This window comes from Momordica charantia (genome assembly GCF_013281855.1).
Source record: "Momordica charantia cultivar OHB3-1 chromosome 1 unlocalized genomic scaffold, Mcharantia_2.0 BLBB01000001.1, whole genome shotgun sequence".
NCBI classification, from domain to species: Eukaryota; Viridiplantae; Streptophyta; class Magnoliopsida; order Cucurbitales; family Cucurbitaceae; genus Momordica; species Momordica charantia.
The window spans coordinates 18,931,848-18,952,781 of NW_028275157.1; the positions used below are offsets into that span (position 1 = coordinate 18,931,848).

A 20,934-nucleotide genomic window follows, 5' to 3' on the forward strand; every position below is an offset into this window, starting at 1 on the left:
AATCTCAACAGCAGATACCTAAATCTATGATATCTAGGCCAATTGGTCGTTCCTTTATCTCTGTGTTTTTGCACCTATCCTTGTGTTTTGGTTAACTCCAACCGGCAGGCATTTCTCTAGTCTTAGCTATCTTGGCACGAGAGGATGCCTCATCTGGCCGTTTGAACTATCTTCTTTAATGGAAAGTTCAAGGAGATGAAAACTGACACCGTTAATTAGAAAGATCATGTTGGAAGTGACAGTATGAGCTCAATTTTTACCCAACTAGGCAACTACTAATTTCAGGCAGATAAACCAACACAGTACTCTAGCTTAATGTCTCGCTCATATTATCTCTAGAGGACTAAACTACCTGATGGCTTCATAAGAAAGCATTGCACACAGAGAAAATTAATATCAATTTTTACCCAACTTTGCAGCATCTTCTGCTCACAAAGATAGTATCATCCGACCCTTTTTCCCGATAATAAGTATGTCTCTCTTGAACAACATCAAGTGACCAAGACACAATTCTAAGACATATGAGAAGCTAACAAAAGCCATTTACTCAGTTACTAATAGTTGCAATGGAAGCATATCAATATGGTACATCGTAATAAAGCTCAGATGGCTCTCCATGACTGTTAAACAACCCACATAATATCCCATAGAATTCAAAGCACTGGCATATATATCTTATATCAGAGAATAATAGCAATCAGTGTTGCGCCCACTGGATTTCCTTGATGTTTATCCCCTCCTTTACCATTTCATAAAGGGGACTCATTTCCCTCAATTTTTCCACCTGATGTACTGTTAATTCAATTGCTCGATCAATCTCAGCCTCAGTGGTGAACCTCCCGATTCCAAACCTGATTGAAGTGTGAGCCATGTCCTCATCCACTCCCAACGCCCTCAACACATATGAAGGCTCCAAACTGGCGCTAGTGCATGCACTCCCGCTCGAAACAGCCACATCCTTCAATCCCATAAGCAAGCTTTCCCCCTCAACATAAGCAAATGACAAATTCAGATTGCCAGGATACCGCCTCTCCATACTACCATTCACCACAACTCCTTCAAGCTTTGCATTTATGCCATTCAGAAGCCGTTCCTGCAGTGCAGTTATTCGCTTATCATCATATTCCATTTCCTTCATGGCAAGCTCACAAGCTGCGCCCATACCCACAACCAATGGGGTTGGCACAGTCCCACTCCTAATGCCCCTCTCTTGTCCTCCTCCATTCATCTGGGGCTCAACTCGAATCCTCGGCCTCCTCCGCAAATACAAAGCTCCAATACCCTTCGGCCCATAAACCTTATGTCCACTCAAAGACATCAGGCTCACATTCCACTTCTCCACATCAATTGGAATCTTCCCAAGAGCCTGAGCCGCATCAGTATGGAAGGGAACACCGAATTCCTTGCAAATTTTCCCAATTTCCTCCATGGGCTGAATAACACCAATTTCATTATTAACCGCCATGACCGAAACAAGACCAGTTTCGGGTCTAATCGCGGAACGGAGCTTCTCCAGGTCAACAATTCCGTCCGACCCAACCGGTAAATAGGTAATATCAAAACCCTCCTGCTGTAAATGTCGGCACGAATCAAGAACGCACTTGTGCTCAGTCTGAGTGGTAATCAAGTGCCTTTTCTTTTCTCTATAGAAGTGCATCACCCCCTTAACGGATATGTTATTGGACTCGGTTGCTCCAGATGTAAAAACAATCTCCTTAGGTGAGGCACCGATAAGAGCAGCAACTTGGGAGCGAGCGGTCTCGACGGCATGGTCCGATTCCCAGCCGTAGAGGTGCGTCCGAGAGTGTGGATTGCCATAACGAGAGAGATAATAGGGAAGCATAGCGTCGAGCACCCGAGGATCAACAGGCGATGTGGCTTGCATATCAAGATAGAGCGGCCGTCCAGAGATTTTAACACCTTTCATAGAAATCCCAGTTTCGTCCTCATGAGGCTCCGACGGAGAAGTGACTACAGCAGCAGCAGTGGAGAGAGGGCGGAGGAGCGAGGCGGCTTGAGTGGATTTTGTGAGGGTGCGGCGTAAACTTGATGCAAGAATCTTGGAAGCCATTGAAGAGGATGTATTGGTGTTGGATTCACGCTCTCTCTGAGAATTAAATATGCTTAAATACAGTGGCGAAGATTCGTCACTCAGAGCTCTTCACTCTCAATTTTAGGGCACAACTAAATAGAGATCAGGCCAATTTCGATCGCCGACTGACGAAGGGTATGGGCCAATGTGTTGACACGTGGCAGTTTTTTGACCGAGGGATTTATGATAGGATGGATCAGCCAGGATCTGACTTTTTTTTGTCGAGTTGCCCAAGATCTGACTTATAAATATACCGTAAATTGTAAAATGACTCCTAAAGATACAATCCATGGTCAACAAAATAAAATATTATGATTCATTTTAATCCCTCGTCATTATTTATTTACTTTAATAGAACTCCAAAAAGATCATTCATAATTGAATCTCCACTTTAAATATTTATGATAGTTATAATTTTTAATCATTCAAATATTAGATAATGAAAGAATGAACGTAAAAATAAATCCCACGAAAAACTGTCAATTTTAGCATATCTCGAGATTCAAATCTTCATCCGAATTCAAAAGAAATCTCACCGGAAAATAAATAAAGAAAATAAAAATAAAATTAAGCTTTGTTCTTAAAAAAGAAATAAAATTAAGTTTTAAAAAGGAAAAGAAAATTAGTGTGGAGGATAAAATTTTCAATTCATGGCCCTCAACCATGTGATTGGGCTGATTATGCGCTGGCATATAAATAGGCAGCACCACCGACGAAGAAATTCATCAGATCCAAAAATATCACTTCTTTTCGCTGTACGGAAATTGCATGAACTCCGGTTGGACTTGCGAAGAATTCCAAATCTTCTCTCTGCTTTTTCCTTGCCGGCAAAACTATTAACCAGCATTGCCGACGCTGAGCTTTCTGATCCGGCTACACTTTCCAGGTTTTTATTCTATTCCTTCCCTTTCTGGCTCCGCCTTCAGTGTTCCAATGGCCATGTTCAAGCTTAGTTAATATGTGGAATCATATGATTTTTGCTTTCTATTTCGGGAGGAGCATTAATAGATCTGTCTTGTTTGCCAATCTAATGCACAGTTATGTTGCTTCGTTCGTTCTCTGTATTTTCCTCCATTTTCGGTCGCCAAACAGCGGGTTGCTGCAGATTTTGGCAAGGAGAATTGAACCTATGATAGATAGAATGTGATTGATCCAAATTCCAAATTGCGTTTCCTATTACATATTAAAATATTGCTAATATGTAAAAAATCCATTTCTGTTATTTTCTGGAAACCAGAAATGTGAATTTATTTGATCGCTTGGCTCTGAATCTGTTCGCGTTCTGTTTATTTATTTATTTTTATGGTGGATATTTATTAATTGAATGATGGTCGTTCAATTTTTTGGCAGGGGTTTGGAGAAAGCATTAAGGCTTGGAATTCATAATGTTCAGGTCATCCCCTCGAAGGAATCAGAGATCCAAAGGCTTCAAGGTAAAGCATGCTTTACAGACATGTCTTTTGCTCGGGGTTTGCATCTGGCTCGTTTACCAAGTTCAGCATTCTCGTGGTAAGAAAGCTACTTTTGATGAAAGCACAAAAATTGATGATGTACTGAAACTAGGGAGGAAGGACCTCCATCCTCGAGTCGATGAAATCATCATTAGAGATGAGAGCCACAAGGAGGATGACGAAGAAACCAGGAATGAAGAAAAGGGCGGTGGGAATGATGAGTTTCATGATCAACAAGAAGTTCAAGAGGAAACTGAGAATAAAGATTTTGTGGTGGATATAGAGAAAGAAAGAGCGGAGAATAGCGAGGTTAGAAAAGAAACGGAAATTGAAGATAACAAAGAAATGGTAAACGAAGTGAAAGGAAATGAAGAGATTAAAGAGGGAGAAAATGATGATAAGGAAAATGGGGAGGTCGGAAAGAGTCAAATTGAAGAAAGTGGAGAGGAGGGAAGAGGAAGAGGAAGCGAAGAGAATGGAAATGAAGAAAGCAAAGAAAAGGAAAATCAAGAAGTGAACGGGCAGAATGAAGAAAGCAAAGAACAAGAAAATCAAGAAGTGAATGGGCAGAATGAAGAAAGCAAAGAACAGGAAAATCAAGAAGTGAATGGGCCGCACGAAGAAAGCAAAGAAGGGGAAAATCAAGAAGTGAATGGGCCGCATGAAGAAAGCAAAGAGAAGGAGAATCAAGAAGAGAATGGAAATGAAGAGAGCAAAGGGAAGGAGAATCAAGAAGACAACGGAATTGAAGAAATGAAAGTTAAGGAGAATCAAGAAGACAACGGAATTGAAGAAATGAAAGTTAAGGAGAATCAAGAAGACAACGGAATTGAAGAAATGAAAGTTAAGGAGAATCAAGAAGATAACGGAATTGAAGAGATGAAAGTTAAGGAGAATCAAGAAGACAACGGAATTGAAGAGATCAAAGTTAAGGAGAATCAAGAAGACAACGGAATTGAAGAGATCAAAGTTAAGGAGAATCAAGAAGACAACGGAATTGAAGAGATCAAAGTTAAGGAGAATCAAGAAGACAATGTAAATGAAGAAATCAAGGAAAGAGAAAATCAAGAAGTGAATGGAAATGAAGAAAGAAAAGAACAGGAAAATCAAGAATCGAATGAAGGTAAGGCCAGTGAGATGACAACTGAAGAAAGCAAAGAAAGTGAAAATGAAGGGAGTGGCTTGAGTAAAGAGAGTGAAACCGAAGAGAAGAAGTACGAAGAAAACAAAGAAAAGGAAAATCAAGAAGAGAGGGGAAGGGAAGAAACTGTGAATAAAGAAAGTAACGAAGATAATCATGAGAGGGAGAATGGAGGAGTTAGAGAGAAGGAGAATGGTGACAATGAGAAGGAAGAAACCGAGGAGAAACACATAGATGATGTTAATGTAGAAACCAAAGAGCACAGCAGTGAGACCAAGGAAGCTTCCAAGGATAATACCACAGGAGATAATGGTAATGAGAACAAGGGCGACAATGAAAATGAGACAGTTAAAGTAGAGGAGCCAGAACAGAAGGAAGGTAGTATGAAGGATGTAGTTTTAGCTGAAGAACAGGTTCAAGATGGGAGTGACAGAAGTAATGACGATGCAAGAGAAGCACAATACAAAGGGGATAATGCTTCCAGTGCTGTACACGATGCTCAAAACATAGCTACTGGAAATGGGCAGGATGGTTTTGCAAAACTCAGTGAGGTAGAGTCGGGTGAAAGTAAAGAAAACCACGAGTTTCAACATGAGGATGCAAGGAAGAGTAGCGAAGGTATTGATTCTGATAAAAATGAGCTGGTCCAAAATGGGAGTGATGTTGAGAGAAATGGAAACAACGAATCTGAGGTACCAGATGAAGTGATTAATAACAATGAAAAGCAGCCAGTATCCAAGGATAATGACCAGCATCAGGTTGATTCAGTCATTAGTCTCGCTTCTAATGGGGAAACTACTGTAGATAATATCAATCTTGATCAAGATACCTCCACTTCAAAGCATGTCACACTTGAAGAAAAAAATCATTTCAATTCATCTCTTAGCAGTAAACAAACAAATTCAAGTCCATCACATTCAACTTCCACTGAGAATACAGATACTTCAAATGAAGAATCCAAAGAGTCGAGTGCTTCTGGATCTGACGAATCAGATAGATACGTAACCCACAAAGAAGATGAAAATGCTGGTCATAGCAACTCAAATGATAATTCTTCAGGTCAGCAGAATGATCAAGTTAATTCTTCGTATATGTCGAACTCCCAAGACAATGATGCATCCTCGAGCACTACTGAAGGTGCTGGTGCTGGACAGAATGACAATGAGAATGTTGATCAGAGCAACGGAAACTATAATGATCAGCCGAAAGAACAATTTGATTCCCACAATGAGGGTGTCACATTTTCTGATACAAACAACAACGAGGTTCAGGTTATCACAGGTGATTCTTCAGGATCATCTTTGCCTCAGGAAGAGAAGGATGCTCGCACAGATTTGGACACCTTACCCGAGAGCAGAACAGAAGTGAATAACATGGATGAAACAGCCGCAGAGTGACATCTCCAACTAGCTGGGTAACAATATTCTCTAAACACGGAATTTACGTCATTTTGTTTGTTTTCTGTTTCGTAAGGTTCTTTATTGTTTACCGCCGCAGCATGTCCTGCCAGAAAAATATATATATACATGCAACATATATTTTTTTGGCTTTGCTGCTGGAAGAGTTTGGAAAGCTAGGATAATTTTCGAGCATTTAATGCTTCAGATTAGTACATGGTGGCCTTTTGTCGGTCAAATTTAGTAGATACCTTTGTAATCTTCTTTTTCTTCCCTAATATTTGTTGGCTAATCTCATGATGCTGCCTTGGTGGAACACCTCTCAGTATGAGTTTTCTCCTATCATATGCATATCATTATAGGATAGGGTTTTTCTCAACTCCTTTTGTCTCCATCAACTGAAGATTTCACTGATGAAGTTTGAAGGGTGAGGCAGCTGTAAACCCAACTAAAGCTTAAAATCTAAAATGAAGCAAAGTTCCAACATAAATGCGTTGGGGATATGGAAAGATAGCCGTCGAGAGAGAGAGAGACTTATGATCTATGTTAAGTAAAAGTTGCAGTCTCTGCCTTATTTTTTGCTTTCTCAATCATAACTATAAGGTGCGAAGTCTCTGTTAGCCATTTAGATTATTATTTATTTATTTAAAATTGAAAGACAATATCATACCACCAAGAAGTTGGGTTTATTGTCTTGAATTCTTAACTCAATTTTCATATTTTCTTCCCTAAAAGCTGCTTAGAGGCTACAGTGAGTTTAATCGTTTAATATAGCAAGAAAATGGGAACAACAGCTTAGTCATGAAGTGTAGGCACTTTCCAGGGGATCTTCCGACTTCGAGTTCTTTGCTATTTGATTTGAGCTAAACTACAAAAGGAAAAATATTTGATTTATGTATCAATTTTTTTCTCTACCCTTTTGTTTTGGTTACTTTTGTTGAGTTTATACCAACTAATTCTCAATTGGGCTGAGAGTCATCCAGGCTAACCGACCCAAGCCCACATGCACTGTTACTTTCCCTTTTAACAGAACAACGGTAGATTAATAGGGTCAAAGTTGAGCTGGTCAAAGTGAGACATAGCTCAACGAATAATTGATATAAGGTTGTGAGTTTAATTTCCCATCCTGACATGTTGTATTAATTGATATAAGGTTGTGAGTTTAATCTTCCATCCTGACATGTTGTATTAAAAAAAAGTGGTAGATTATTAGGGGAATGACACTAAAATTGCTTCATAATCCTCTATAATTAGTTCCATCTACTTTCAAGATTTAAAAAAATTTATTCCTTTTTACCTTCTCATACCACTCAAAAATCTCTTACAAAAGGAGAATTGTAACACTTTTAATAGTCTAAGATATTAATATGTGGAGCTCATGCCACATCTTCTATAGCTGGCTACAATTCTAATGAGGTTCACCGCCATCATTTTAGAATTTGACTTGGATCATGCTCTACTTTTAGGCTTCTGGTTATTTAACTCCACATGTCTAACCATGTGCCTATTACTTTTGACAATTCATTTAGGAATTTATTGTGGACAACGTTGCAAAGGTTAAATGTTTGATATTAAATATTTTATAAATACACAAATTAAAGCAGTAGATGAAAAGAGGGATCTCTTACCAACCAGTTCTTTTTTATCATTCTACCTATTTGCTCTCTCACTGTTGTCTTTGATTAATCTCTTGTTGTTCCCAAATTCAGTTTGTTGTCAACTTTAATTCAAATGTTGTGGTCCCAAATCTTATAACTAATCTTGTAATCAGTTACTCATAATTGTGTTGCAAATCTCAGGTGTATACCATACCATAAAAGTAAAAGGCAAATTCATTGATACGAAAAATTAAAATCACATCAGAATTATGTGAAAACTTCTAATGCTCTCTAACTACCTACTTTTTCTCGACTCTTTTGTATCCAATTTCTCATATTTTCGTGGTACTAAATTATTTTTTCCTTTTGATAGACTATTCTTTTTCTTAATCATATAAAACATGTAAATTTGTATAATAGATGACACTCGGGATCGAATCTATGTCAATTATTGCTAAGCTAGGCTTATTTTGGTTATTATAGTCATTTGAAAAAGTAGCAAAAAAAATTGCAAAAGTAGCAACCACTTTCCAATTTTACAAAAATAAAAAAATTAAGACAATCCACACAGAGAAGAAAGCAAAACTATGATAAACCTTTAACGAATATGGAGCCCATAACAATGATAGACTTATATATATATCATAATAGGAATGTTGATATACCTGTGATAAATTGATACATTACTTATCTATCTAAAATCAATCACATATATCTACTTATAAGTGCTAATATACCTGAGATTTATGTTGATATATGAATGATATATAGAGATATATATACCTGATTTTCATTATTTCGTTATATTTCATGAAATTCTGTATTTTGCAAATGTCTTACTCATTAATAATAAAGTCAATAACAGTTATGAATGCCCCTCTTGGACCGACGCGGACGAGAGTCAACATATTTGACTAATTAATGAGCTTTTTATTTCAAACTTTGGATCTTCTTCTACGCCACTTTTTCTCCGTCAACGTGGATGGTCTCCCTCAGCCACTGTCAATAGCCGTCGCCGTCGTCGTCGGTTCATTGATCGGACTACCGCCGCTAATGGTTTCCATCTTTAATCTGTCAACGCCGGCTGCCCGTTTGAGAACGCCACCGCCCCATCAACAAAAGCAAATAATTATTATTTCTGTAACGTAAAAGACAGATGACTTCATAAGGTCATTTTCCAATTCTAAGCCTTTCGAATACAACAAAAAGAAAGAGTGATATTTATTTCTGTATTAGATGAATCGGTGGGGTCAAAATTGTACCTTTATTATTCTTTTATTAACCCAAACGAAACAAGAAAAAAAAAAGAATTTGTTTCTACAGTGTGTATATTTTACGAGATGGAATAATTAAAAAGGGAGTGCATTATGTAGAGCCTAGAGGATTAAATTTCGGTATGGTGGCATAGAAAAAAGGGGGCATTTGAATGTTGTGGTTGCTGGTTTTCGTTGGCTTTTTCTTGCTGTCCACGTGGGCGCTTCTGATTGGGTTGTGGAGATTGATTTCAAAGGTTGACTCTTCTTCATTGTCTTCAAGATCGAGGGAGTACACCACGTCTTCCCTGCTCCATCCCCCACTCAATAAACTCTCGCATACTCTGCGTTTGTCGAAGGTGGGCCCACTTTGTTGCGTGCTGTGATCGTGGCCGTCCATCATCATCATATCTCTGATGTCCTCTTCCCTCCACCCGCCCTCCCGCAACTTCCAAAACACTTCCTCCAGGCATCCGTCCAGCCCCAGCCCCATTTCGGATTCCCCCTCGCTCCACCACCCACGCGCCGCCGCCACCGCCGCCCCTCTTTTTTCCGAGGCTACTTCCGTCCAGAAATCCACCGTCCGGGCCTCCGTCGCGGCCCAAGCCGGGGAGCTGATCCCCGACTGCTCCGCTTCGGGCTCACCCAATTGAGAATAATGGTGGTTTTGAAAGAATCCGGCCAAATCAAAGCTCAGAACACGAATCTCCCCTCCGCCGACGAGGAAAACAGGGTTCCCAGCGACGTTGGGGAGGGAGGGGATGTAACAGTTTCTGTAAATGGGGACAAGAACGGGGACCTTTTCCAAGAATCGGTTGGCGAGGGAAACGGCGTGGTTGGGGTCATCGGGTCGGGCCCCCCAAGATTGGGCCCAGTAGTTTCTTTGGGAAATTTCCTTGAGGAGACAGAATTTGGGGAGATTGATGAGAATGTGGAGCTGCTGCACGGAGGAGGAGCGCCAATTGGGGAAGCCGGGGCCGACGGGGAGGCCCTCTTGGAGGATGGAGCGAAGGTCGGGGGGGAAGGAGAATCGGAAGGTGGATTCGAGGGATGCGAATTCGGGGTCGGAGAGGCCGGGGAGGACCGGGATTTGGAGGGATTTGAGGTGGTCGATGACGGCCTTGGCGTAGGCCGCGAAGGAGAAACAGGCCAGTTTTGGCCGTGGAGGCTTCGCGGTGGCGGAGCTGGAGCTGGGGCTTGAGCAGGTTATGTGACGGTTGAGTGGAGGAGGAGTTTGGGCGGTAGCGGTAGCGGTAGCGGCGGCCATTAAAGATTTAGAGAGTTGAATTTTAGGGAGTGGTTAATGTAGATTAGGAGGCCCGGATTTGGGGGAGATGCATGGAGTTTGCCTAACAGCTTGGAGCGAGAAAGGCGTCGGATTTTTGAGAGAGAGTCCCAATTCCAAATTCCAAATTCCTAATTCCACTCGTCTCAATGTATACAATACAAGTCAGTACTATGAAATGAATGAATGGTGGGGCTGGAATTCGATTTCTTTTTTAGGCCAAGAAAAATGGGGTTCCCATCTGACGTGTTCGTCATCTCAGGTGTTCTTTTCAATTTGACAATTTTGATTCGGTTGGTTCTAGTTCTACTTTTCATTTCACACTTTTCTACTCTCTCTCTCTAGGGCAGGCCCACCTTATTCTCTTCATACGGGATGGATTCCGATGGGACCAACTTCGTAAAATAAGAAACAGAAAGATATCATATTTTCAGGTTTTTCAAAATGGGTATAGATCAAATTTTCGTTTTTCAAAATGGGTATAGATAAATTTTTCATTTTTCAAAATGGGTAAACTAAAGAAGATACGTTTTTCCTACAAAATGGGTATCTATTCAAAGTTTCCATTTTTACTTTCAAATCCAAATCCAACAACAGTTATTTGTATCACCCGAGTGAATCCCAACTATGCGAGAGTCAAGGTAGGGCCAATCCAAACAGTAGGGTTCGACACGACTTATGAAAGATTTAGAGTAGGACAAAACGAGGGGTTGATTTCATCTACCATTAATTAAGGCAAACATTATTTTTAAACCATAGGAGCTTTCTTCCTTCAATATTTAAACAAAAATTATCCATCGTCATCTTCTATACTATACTATAAAAAATGATTGAGTAAAGATTCTTCCGCCGTACCCGGATCACACACTGGAACTTGACAACTTTTTCCAGAATTCCTGTACTTCCCAAAATGACAAAATTATTGATGATATCATTATCATATGTACTGTCAGAACTTGTTGTTAATGTTTTCTGTGTCCAGGATTCATGCCATGCCATATCATCCACTCCATTTTTTCTTCATTTTGCTCTTATAACATTGGCATTTTTATCTGATTAATTGAATCTAGTCAATAGTTCATAATAGAATAACACAGATAAGTTCTAGATATGCATCATTTCCCTGTTTAAGAAATTTGGGTCAAGATCATACCATGTTAAGTAAGCTGAATCCAATCTTCCCGTCGTACAAAATTTTGGTCAAACCATCTCCACTAAATGGCAGAAGCTTTGCCAAATGGGGCAGAATTATTCAGTGTCAGCCTCGTCAATTTGCGAATTACTACTTATTCAAGCTACAAGAAGAACAATTGATCCTTTACAACTTACTTGCCACACCAGGAGAAGCCATTTTGTGTTTCAACTGAATTCATCTGCCATTTCTTCATTCTCATTTTCGTGTCATACTGCAGTAAATCCCAATTCGACAGTGTCCTCCTCGCCTTCAAAGTTCATTCGTGTAGAATGTTGGGAAAGCTATACTCAACGTGTTTCGCTTGGAATCTTCAGAGATGATACCTGAAGGCAATAGGAAATTTTGTTAACCTGAATTAGTTACATTGTCATCGACATCGTTGAGGAACTCTCCGAGCATTTTTTTGAACCGTGCTTACCTTCGTAATTGGATTTCAATATCGACATTGATTCAATTTCGGGGAATTGCTGAAGAAGTTGATTGCCTAAAGAAGCTGGCATCTTGAGAGTACCATCATCAGTCTCCACGGCCCCATTGTCTTGAGTGATGGTGGTAGAAACGCCTTCATTCCTGTCTTGCTCTGTAGTGACAAGGGAACTAAAATCCTTATACTTATCATCCACCTTATTCAAGCTTTCTTTTTCAAGAACAGTTGGGTCTGCTTCTTCTTCCCTAGTCCTTCCTATTGCTGGCTTTCGTCCCTGTGCCCTGGGTTGCAATGGAAGTTGTGAACCAACCAGGGCTATTGCTCTTTTCGGCCTTCCTCGCTTCGCCGCTTGGCCCCTTACTGTAATGCCACCATTTCCAACTTTCACAGCAGGCTCCTCCATAGCTGCTGATCTCAAAGATGAAATTTCAGCTTCAAGCTTAATCAAGCGGCCCTTGCAGTCAGCTAATTCCCCTTGCAACTGCCCCATCATATTCCACAATTGAACATTTTCTACTGACTGAATCAAACAGAAAAAAAAAAAAAAAGTATTACGCTAAAATCCGAAACACATCACATAAGCGTAACAGAAATCTCATTTCAAACCTGAGCTTCCCAAAGTCTTTGATGCTTCTGAGAAAGCTTTTCAGGGGGCTTAATGACTCCTCTTAAAATGGGTTGTCCAGAGGAGGAAGATGTTATACAACTAGAAACTGGCATTGGCCAAGATTGAGAAGAGACAAATCCATATGATGCTCTTGGATAGTTGGACATCCCAGGAAACAGTAATGGTTGTGATTGACCCCACCAAATTGAGGGTTCCCAATAACCTGTTGAAAAGGGCAAGTTCAGAGTTCATACCCCAATTTCCAAAACTCAAACTGAGAATTACACAAACACATCACATTCAATCACTAGGTTTGGAAAAGCACCAACTAATTTCTCAAATAATGTCTACAGAATTACTGTACTAAATAGTTGTGAAAGTGAAAACTCACCTGGAAAGCCAGAATATGTTGGATATCCAACAGGGTAACCGAAATTAGGAGTTTGGGGCTGAAAGCCAGCAACTCCATCCGCTCGCGGCTGTAGCCAAAAGGGTTGTGAGGACAGCACAAATTGCGGCGGCGGCTGAATATTGGCCAGGTTTTGCGGCGGCTGAATCGGCTCGTTCATCGCGGCGGCGGACGAGGATGTAGATTTCTCCCCTGCATGTTGAGGGTCGAGTGCCCTCTGAAGAAGCGCAGTATACTGCTCATTTTGGCGAGCCGCATTCTGTAGAGACTGGCACTCGGATTTGGCATTTCTTGAAGCATCTGTCGCATCGGGTACGCTTCTCTCATTCTTCCTCTGTTTGACGAACAGTATATTTATTTCCAATTAGCATAATGTTAATCTTAAAATACAAGCAGAAATTAAACCCAAAAGATGGAAATAATGCGAAACCCCACATCCCACAACTTGGCCGATGAAATCAAATCAAAAGGTGGGGTTGGGGGGAACGTAGAAATGAAGCGAAAACACGAAACCCATCATTTCAAGAAAATGAGCAAAGAAACATACTAAAACTCCATTGGCGTCGTGTTGAAGATTGGGAGCAGAAGCAAAGTCGAGTTCTTCTTCCTTTTCCATGGCATTGAAAAAGAACAGCTATTGGGAACTCAGAATCCAAAAAAGTAAAGCAACTTCTTTAGCTTTAAGCAGGCCTATAAGCATCCAATTTGGATGCCTAATGGCTAATGCTATCGCTTCACTTAAACTGAATTAAAAATGAATATGCGAAGGGCTGGAAAAGGAGAAGGAAGCAATTAAAGCAAATAAAGGAGTCACTGAGAGAAGAACGTGAAGGGAATATCACAGAATTTTGTGCTTTTGTTGTTGCAGACTTGCAGTTGCACTGCACCAGATACTGTTGTTACTTTTTGATTAAATTAATATAAGTATTAATTAAGGATGGAATGCTAATACAATTTTAATCAAAACAAAATATAAAATGAAAAAAAATATGGTATAGATTGGAGCAGAGGCACGGGATGCATTGAATTGCTTACCCGTCCCAACTACAAGTGATTGGCACCTGAAAAAGAAATGGGCAAATTTCTATGACGTGTCATTTTCTGTCTCATGTTGCACAAATTTTACCATTAAACATCAATTAAAATTGCATATATCATTTACTCTTTTTTTAATTTTTTAATTTTTTAATTTTTTTTAAAGAAATATAGAGGTTGGATATTGATCTAGGAAAGAAGCAACATGCCTCAACCACATGTTGATTTTTAGATATTAGTTCAAATTGAATAAATGATGTGATATTATTAATATAGCTCATTTTACTTAAAAACATAACTCAAGATAAAGTATCATCATAACATACCTTTTTTTTATGTTTTATTCTTCTTCTTCTTTCTCTCTCTTTTTTTTTTAATGTATCTTTCTTGATGACATTTTTAAAATTAGGTAGCTTTTCAAGTGATAGTAGAATCTTTTTTTATTATTTACTAGGATTGGTTGATTTTTTTTTTAATTTTTTTAATCAGCAAGAAAATATTTGTTCATTAAAACCAATAATTTTTTAAATGTCAAATCGTCATTCTAATATTCAGTTTTCAACATTATTAAAGACTTATTAAAAGGTTATAATACTATGAGAATAAAATTTGAACTTTCTATTTATTGTAGATGAAATTAAATATGATATATTATATATATATATACACTTTGGCTATAAGAAAAGGTTAAAAATTAATCTTTTTTCGGTAGACTTTGCTTTACAAAATATATTAGCTTTTCATATTACACAATTTAATGCATTTTGTTTACGAATGTACAAAATAAAACTGGGAAGGGAAGAATTTTCATTAGAGAAAAAAAAAACCAATTTTTGCTTCACTATTTAAAAGTGGTAATATTACATTGGAAAAAAAAAAGTTATCAACTCTCGAAAGAATAAAAAACGTAATGAAATATGGGATAAAAAAACGGGGAGAATTATTATTGGAGAACGGGAGCGAAGAAATTCAAAGGCGCAAAACAGTATGGAAAATAACGAATTTACCAAGAAGACTACCTAGTCAAAACTCCAATCAAGGTTTACGGACTCTTTTCAAAAAAATAGAACTACGAATCGTGGATGAAGGCTTATTTATGATGTCAATCAAATGGCTTGAAATAAGAAAAAAAAAACATTCAGTTTCTGGATAAAAAACTTTATTCATACAACACAACACTAAAATAGGGATATAGCATAAAAGCAATACAGCCGCCGATGAGCTGCATCACTCGAGAGGACACATTCGCAGATATAGTCAATTGCAAGTGAAAGCACATGGCTATTACAACATATAGCAACACCACCAGGGATAATAGGTGAACGGGGAACTGTGATGCAACTTAGTAGTCTTCTCCCTCATCACCATCTTCGTCGTCACCGGCCTCAGCACCGACCTCCTCGTAGTCCTTCTCCAAGGCTGCAAGGTCCTCCCTGGCCTCAGAGAACTCACCTTCTTCCATACCCTCACCCACGTACCAGTGCACGAAAGCCCTCTTCGCATACATGAGATCAAATTTGTGGTCAATTCGAGAGAAGACCTCGGCAACACTTGTGGAGTTGGAGATCATGCATACAGCTCTCTGAACCTTAGCCAGATCGCCGCCTGGCACAACAGTAGGTGGCTGGTAGTTGATACCACACTTGAATCCTGTTGGGCACCAGTCGACAAATTGGATGGTTCGTTTGGTCTTGATGGTAGCCACGGCTGCGTTCACATCCTTTGGAACCACATCTCCTCTGTACATCAGACAACAGGCCATGTATTTTCCATGGCGGGGATCACACTTGGCCATCATGGATGAGGGCTCAAATGCGCTGTTGGTGATCTCTGCAACAGAGAGTTGCTCGTGGTAGGCCTTCTCAGCCGAGATCACAGGAGCATAAGATGAAAGCATGAAGTGAATCCTGGGGTATGGGACCAGATTAGTCTGGAATTCAGTGACGTCCACATTCAGAGCACCATCAAACCTCAGAGATGCAGTCAGAGATGAAATCACCTGGAAATTTAACATAATGTGAATAATTAGACATTGGACCTTCTATGATTTAGACCCAAAAACAAAACAAAAAACGTTCCAAGGGGAATGGATGGTATTGGTACCTGAGAAATCAAGCGATTGAGGTTCTGGTAGGTGGGGCGATCAATGTCAAGGGAGCGCCGACAGATATCATAGATGGCCTCGTTATCAAGTAGCACAGCAACATCGGTGTGCTCCAAAAGCGAATGGGTTGAAAGGACACTGTTGTAAGGCTCAACGACAGATGTTGAAACCTGTGGTGAGGGGTAAACAGTAAATCCAAGCTTGGATTTCTTTCCGTAGTCCACGGATAGACGTTCCAGCAGGAGGGATCCAAGACCAGAACCCGTTCCTCCACCCACAGCATTGAAAACAAGGAAACCTTGAAGACCAGTGCAATTGTCCGCAAGCTTTCTGATACGATCCAAGCAGAGATCAACAATCTCTTTACCAACTGAATTACAAAAGGATAAACGTGTTAAAACAGAGGATGGTTAACAGGAAGCAACTGATAAATGTAAAAAGAAAAAGAATAATTACTCGTATAATGGCCACGAGCAAAGTTGTTGGCTGCATCTTCCTTGCCACTGATGAGCTGCTCAGGATGGAATAGTTGGCGGTACGCCCCAGTCCTGACTTCATCAATGACTGTTGGCTCAAGATCTACAAAAACGGCACGAGGTACATGCTTCCCAGCGCCAGTCTCACTGAAGAAGGTGTTGAAGGCGTCATCACCCCCACCAACGGTCTTGTCACTTGGCATCTGTCCATCGGGCTGCAAACGAGACAGATAAAAGACACTCAGATTTCTGTTTTAAACATCTGTCTGGTTCATTTCATAGAGATACAAAAAGAGATGCTTTAACGTATCATTTCAAGATTTTAACATCGCTTCCACCAATGCGTGTACTTCGGCACGATATATCACATTAGAAAACCATCCGTCTTGAATGCCATTAGTCAAGAACACATAAAAACTCGTATGGCCGATATGATAACTTGTTGAAAGGCACAACTATTGGCTTAACAAGTCCAATTAATTAAGCAGAATATGCTAAGATATGACCAGTATAATACGTTTGCCATATTCATTAAAGTACAAGCATTTATTGTCTGATTAACTAAAAAATCATTCCAGATCCCAGAGTAAGTTAATCCAAAAACTTCGTCGTCAACGGAATGCCAGCTAATATAGAGCCCAAACTGTGTTGTGTAAAGAAAGCTTTTGAAAAGAAAAGTCGGAAAACACCTAAACCCAGAACAGGATTTAAACGCTTATGAAGCACATTGAATTAAAAAAAAAAAACACCTGAAATTAATTCATTAGCCGGTTCAAAGAATCCAAATTTCTCGTGGAAAATATATTGAAAGGTTTCTTAATCTGCGACGATCTGGACAAAATGTCAAAGACGGGTTCCAAGAAATAGAAATCAAAACGAGATGTGCTTGATCTACTTAGTACGAAGGTACATTGACGTATTCTCGAGTAAAAACCCCCGGAAAACGCATCAGGAGACATAAGAACACCAGATCTGGGAAATGCCGATAAACATACACAAGAAAGCCCTAGATCTCATCATTTACAGCCAGATAACGGCAACCATTCCCAGACAGTCACTCAAACCGATAACAACGAAGAGATCAAAGACAAGCATGGACAAATCTGAATGCGACAGAAGCAGAGACTTAGAAATATATATAAAAGAAGGCATACCTGAATGCCATGCTCCAAGCAGTAAAGCTCCCAGCAGGCATTGCCGACCTGAATACCGGCCTGACCAATGTGGACGGAGATGCACTCTCTCATTTTGGCTTTGGTTTAGGGTTATAACTTAGAAGTGGAAAAAGAGAAGGGGGAACGGAGAAGAAAGCAGAAAGAGGCAGAGTAGCGTTTATGAAGACGCTTCTCCCAAAGATCGGAAATTGGCGCAGAAGAGCGTTTGTTGTTCCGGCGTTTTATAGAAGGGGAGAATGTGGCGAGAGGAATCGGGGGTTAAGGTGCTCGTGCCAGCGCCGGGTGGCACGTGGGAATTTAACCACGGTTAGTTTACTGTGGTTAAATAGTACCAGTACTGGGGTTCGGCCTTTATTTCTCTAACATTGAATCGTGGGAGGTGGCTTTATGTTATCATATCATTGGTGGGATCAAAATTTTTTGACAGTTCAAATTTCAAATCGATTTGAATCTCCGGGTTGGTATTGTGGTGTGGGCCATCCAAGACGCGAATTTTTTTGCGAAAATATTTCCTAGTTTTTAATTCTCTCATAAATTCTTTTTTTTTATATTTCATTTTATGGAACTCTCATAAATTTTCTTTTTAATTATTAGAGATGAGATGATTTAACATTTGGCAGGTGTTATAATAATATACTAATTGACAGAATCTGAACTTTACTCATCTCTGAAAGATGAATTCCAACCTTTAAAAAATAGATAATAGTTGAGGATAGTAAATTTTTTCTTTTTTCTTTTGAGAATTTGTCTATCGATTGAGTTTATGATTGTGAATATTGAAATATTATTTAATTACAATCATTATAATTTTTTAGGTGGTATTTTATTATACTACTAAATTATTACAACATAATTAAGATAAGGTTTGTTTTTTAAGTAGATAAGATGCAACAAACAAATAAAAATTACAATAAATTAACAAGCATGTTATAAACTCAATCTAGAACTAATTTCTAACTAAATTAGGATTATGGAAATTATAAAAACGGATATGTGTATGGTCGTAACAACTTGGAAGCTAGCATGAAATTTTCCTTTTTAATATACTAGAATATAAATTAATCATTGGTTGATATGAGTTACTATCCAACTTAATTCAATTATTCAATACATTATTTACCTCGGGTTGAAATCTCTACTTTTATTTATTAAATTTAAATAAAATTTCAAAACATTTCTTATAGTATCTGATTTTTTCAAAGGAGAATCAGAAAACAGTTTTTAAAGTCCTAAACACCCAAATGAATTTGTTGTTTTTTCTTATTATTATTTTTATTTTAGCGATGTAAAATGGGCCACAAACAATAACATGTGAGTGGAGAATATTTTAGAAGCCATAATTAATTAATGAAATAAGGGAAAAAACAAAGATCTTCCACAATAGTATTAAAATAATTGAGATGGCGCTTGATTATTATTATTATTTTTCTGCAAAGGAATTTGAGATATTGAATGGGGTCAATAATGTAATTACGCAGAAAAGGAAGACAAAAATGAAGGTCATGTATCCCTTAAACTAGACATAAATATGGTATATGGTCATATTGAGTGAGTCTTTGTTTTGCTTTTGGGCAAAAAATGGAGCTTCAAAAAGAATGCAGAAAGAAATTAACAAAACCTAATCTCATATGCTTAGGTCATATGTCCAATGTGCATCTTAAGTATGTAGTTTTCATGGTATAAATATGAAACAAAAATAAATGAAAAAAGTAGACCATATTTTCAAACATCAATTTATTGATATTATGTATGGTTGTGAACATACTCGTAATCATTGGGATGGATCCATTCCGGAACTGCCTTTGAAATTAACTTAAATTAGTATATTGAAAAGGAAATAACTTTTGTAATAAATAGAAGTCCAAGGTTTCATCTCCTACAGACCAGTAAAGAGCAGATTGACTATATGACGGAAGGGTAAAAGCAATTGACCAAGTGTATGGATTTAATTTCTTATCGTCTTGAAGATCATCTCTCTTAATCTTGGGTTAAACTCTACTGTAGTGACTATACAAGGGACGTCAACCCTCTTATCCTAATTTCAAATCACCAAACTTTACAAGCTCTTGTTTTTTTCCTTTGCCAAAAACAAATAAAAATATTTTTTAAATTTTAAATTAAAAAACTTTAAAATTTTATTTTTCTTTGAATATGAGATTTTTATATCTAAAAAGTTTATATTATATATATATATATATATTTAATGAATTCAACTTCACCTATAAGATAAAAATACGAAATAATAACGAAGTTATAGGATTATAGTTTTAAATTTTGTTTATTCTTTAAACTATTTAAACTAAAAGAAATTTAATTTTATTGAAAAAAGCTTTACTAATATTTTAATTTTGTCCTCTTTTTCTATATTTATATAGATATAATTCAATCTTATTTTATTTTGAACAAATTAATATGAAATTATGTATACATAAAATCATAAATTTTTGTATTTGTTTTACCAAAATTTGTAGTACTTATACTAAACAAACCAATATTGTACCTAATGATTTATTATAGTTTAGTTTTTAATATTACATAATTCTAATGTTTATAATAAATGCATCTAAAATTATATTTAGGAAAAATCAATTTTTATCTCTAAACTAGATAAGTTGATCAATTTTCAACATAAACTTTTTTATCGATTTGAAACCCATACTATAAATGTTTCGATTTTTACCAACTATTATTTTCCACTAATTCTCCACTAATTTAAACAAAAAAACAATTGAAAAAACTCAAAAGAAACAAAAGAAAAAATCTCACTAAGCTTTTCTTTGCATTAAGTTTGATTAATGGATAAAATCAACTATGAAATAACTCTGTCCAAACTTACAAATTAAAAATGAATCAAATCCAATGTTGTTTCTGTCTCCTATCAATTTCATACTAAAATATATGTTTTATATATAATTTTGTTTACCTTTCTTATCAATTTCATGCCAAAATATATGTTTTACCTATAATTTATTTGACACAAATGAGAATATATTTTTAAACAAAATTTCCAATGAAAATCTATTATATTAGAAGGTACAAATTGTAACATCTTAAGAAAGTTAAGGTCAAAATTACAACACATTTATCCAAGTTTATTGTGCAGTTCGATGAAATTGAAAGTTTACTGTAAAAATTGATATATATTGCCAAGTTTAGCGTTAAGGACAATATTTTCTCATTACATTCCTAAAATCTAGATCTGCCACTGGTGATCAACAAATTGAATAAGTTGGAAGTTCACGTTAATTAAATGAACGCCCCATGATAATCCCTCCTCCACACTATTCAA

General features: G+C 37.8%; 4 protein-coding genes and 1 pseudogene across 5 annotated transcripts; 1 reads left to right on the forward strand and 4 right to left on the reverse strand.

The window, feature by feature from the left end:
* Positions 1 to 520: 520 nt before the first annotated feature.
* NFS1 (nitrogen fixation S (NIFS)-like 1) lies at positions 521 to 2,191 on the reverse strand. Its single transcript, XM_022277150.2, has one exon. The coding sequence runs from the start codon at positions 2,069 to 2,071 to the stop codon at positions 698 to 700; it is 1,374 nt and encodes a 457-aa protein (XP_022132842.1). The 5' UTR covers positions 2,072 to 2,191; the 3' UTR covers positions 521 to 697.
* Positions 2,192 to 2,804: 613 nt separating this feature from the next.
* LOC111005687 (uncharacterized) lies at positions 2,805 to 6,406 on the forward strand. Its single transcript, XM_088119669.1, has 2 exons — positions 2,805 to 2,978; positions 3,443 to 6,406. Exon 2 carries the CDS (start codon positions 3,478 to 3,480, stop codon positions 6,079 to 6,081), a length of 2,604 nt encoding a protein of 867 aa, XP_087975795.1. The 5' UTR covers positions 2,805 to 2,978; positions 3,443 to 3,477; the 3' UTR covers positions 6,082 to 6,406.
* A 1,890-nt stretch (positions 6,407 to 8,296) lies between these two features.
* On the reverse strand, positions 8,297 to 13,855 carry LOC111005289 (uncharacterized). 2 transcript variants are annotated; one of them, XR_015790979.1, is made up of 7 exons: positions 13,403 to 13,855; positions 12,838 to 13,189; positions 12,446 to 12,669; positions 11,831 to 12,359; positions 11,547 to 11,735; positions 11,371 to 11,445; positions 8,297 to 8,817 (listed from the first exon to the last, which is right to left on the reverse strand). XR_015790979.1 is itself a non-coding variant. In XM_022276740.2 (5 exons), exons 1-5 carry the CDS (start codon positions 13,469 to 13,471, stop codon positions 11,662 to 11,664), a joined length of 1,248 nt encoding a protein of 415 aa, XP_022132432.1. In that variant the 5' UTR covers positions 13,472 to 13,855; the 3' UTR covers positions 10,911 to 11,661. The 2 variants fall into 2 exon arrangements, 1 of the variants encoding a protein (XP_022132432.1); XM_022276740.2 differs by lacking the exon at positions 8,297 to 8,817 and having other exon boundaries at positions 10,911 to 11,735.
* LOC148213390 (uncharacterized) lies at positions 8,925 to 10,793 on the reverse strand (annotated as a pseudogene).
* A 1,177-nt stretch (positions 13,856 to 15,032) lies between the features above and the next one.
* LOC111005540 (tubulin alpha-4 chain) lies at positions 15,033 to 17,851 on the reverse strand. The gene is made up of 4 exons (XM_022277060.2): positions 17,625 to 17,851; positions 16,451 to 16,685; positions 15,994 to 16,364; positions 15,033 to 15,889 (listed from the first exon to the last, which is right to left on the reverse strand). Exons 1-4 carry the CDS (start codon positions 17,715 to 17,717, stop codon positions 15,233 to 15,235), a joined length of 1,356 nt encoding a protein of 451 aa, XP_022132752.1. The 5' UTR covers positions 17,718 to 17,851; the 3' UTR covers positions 15,033 to 15,232.
* Between the last annotated feature and the right edge of the window lie 3,083 nt (positions 17,852 to 20,934).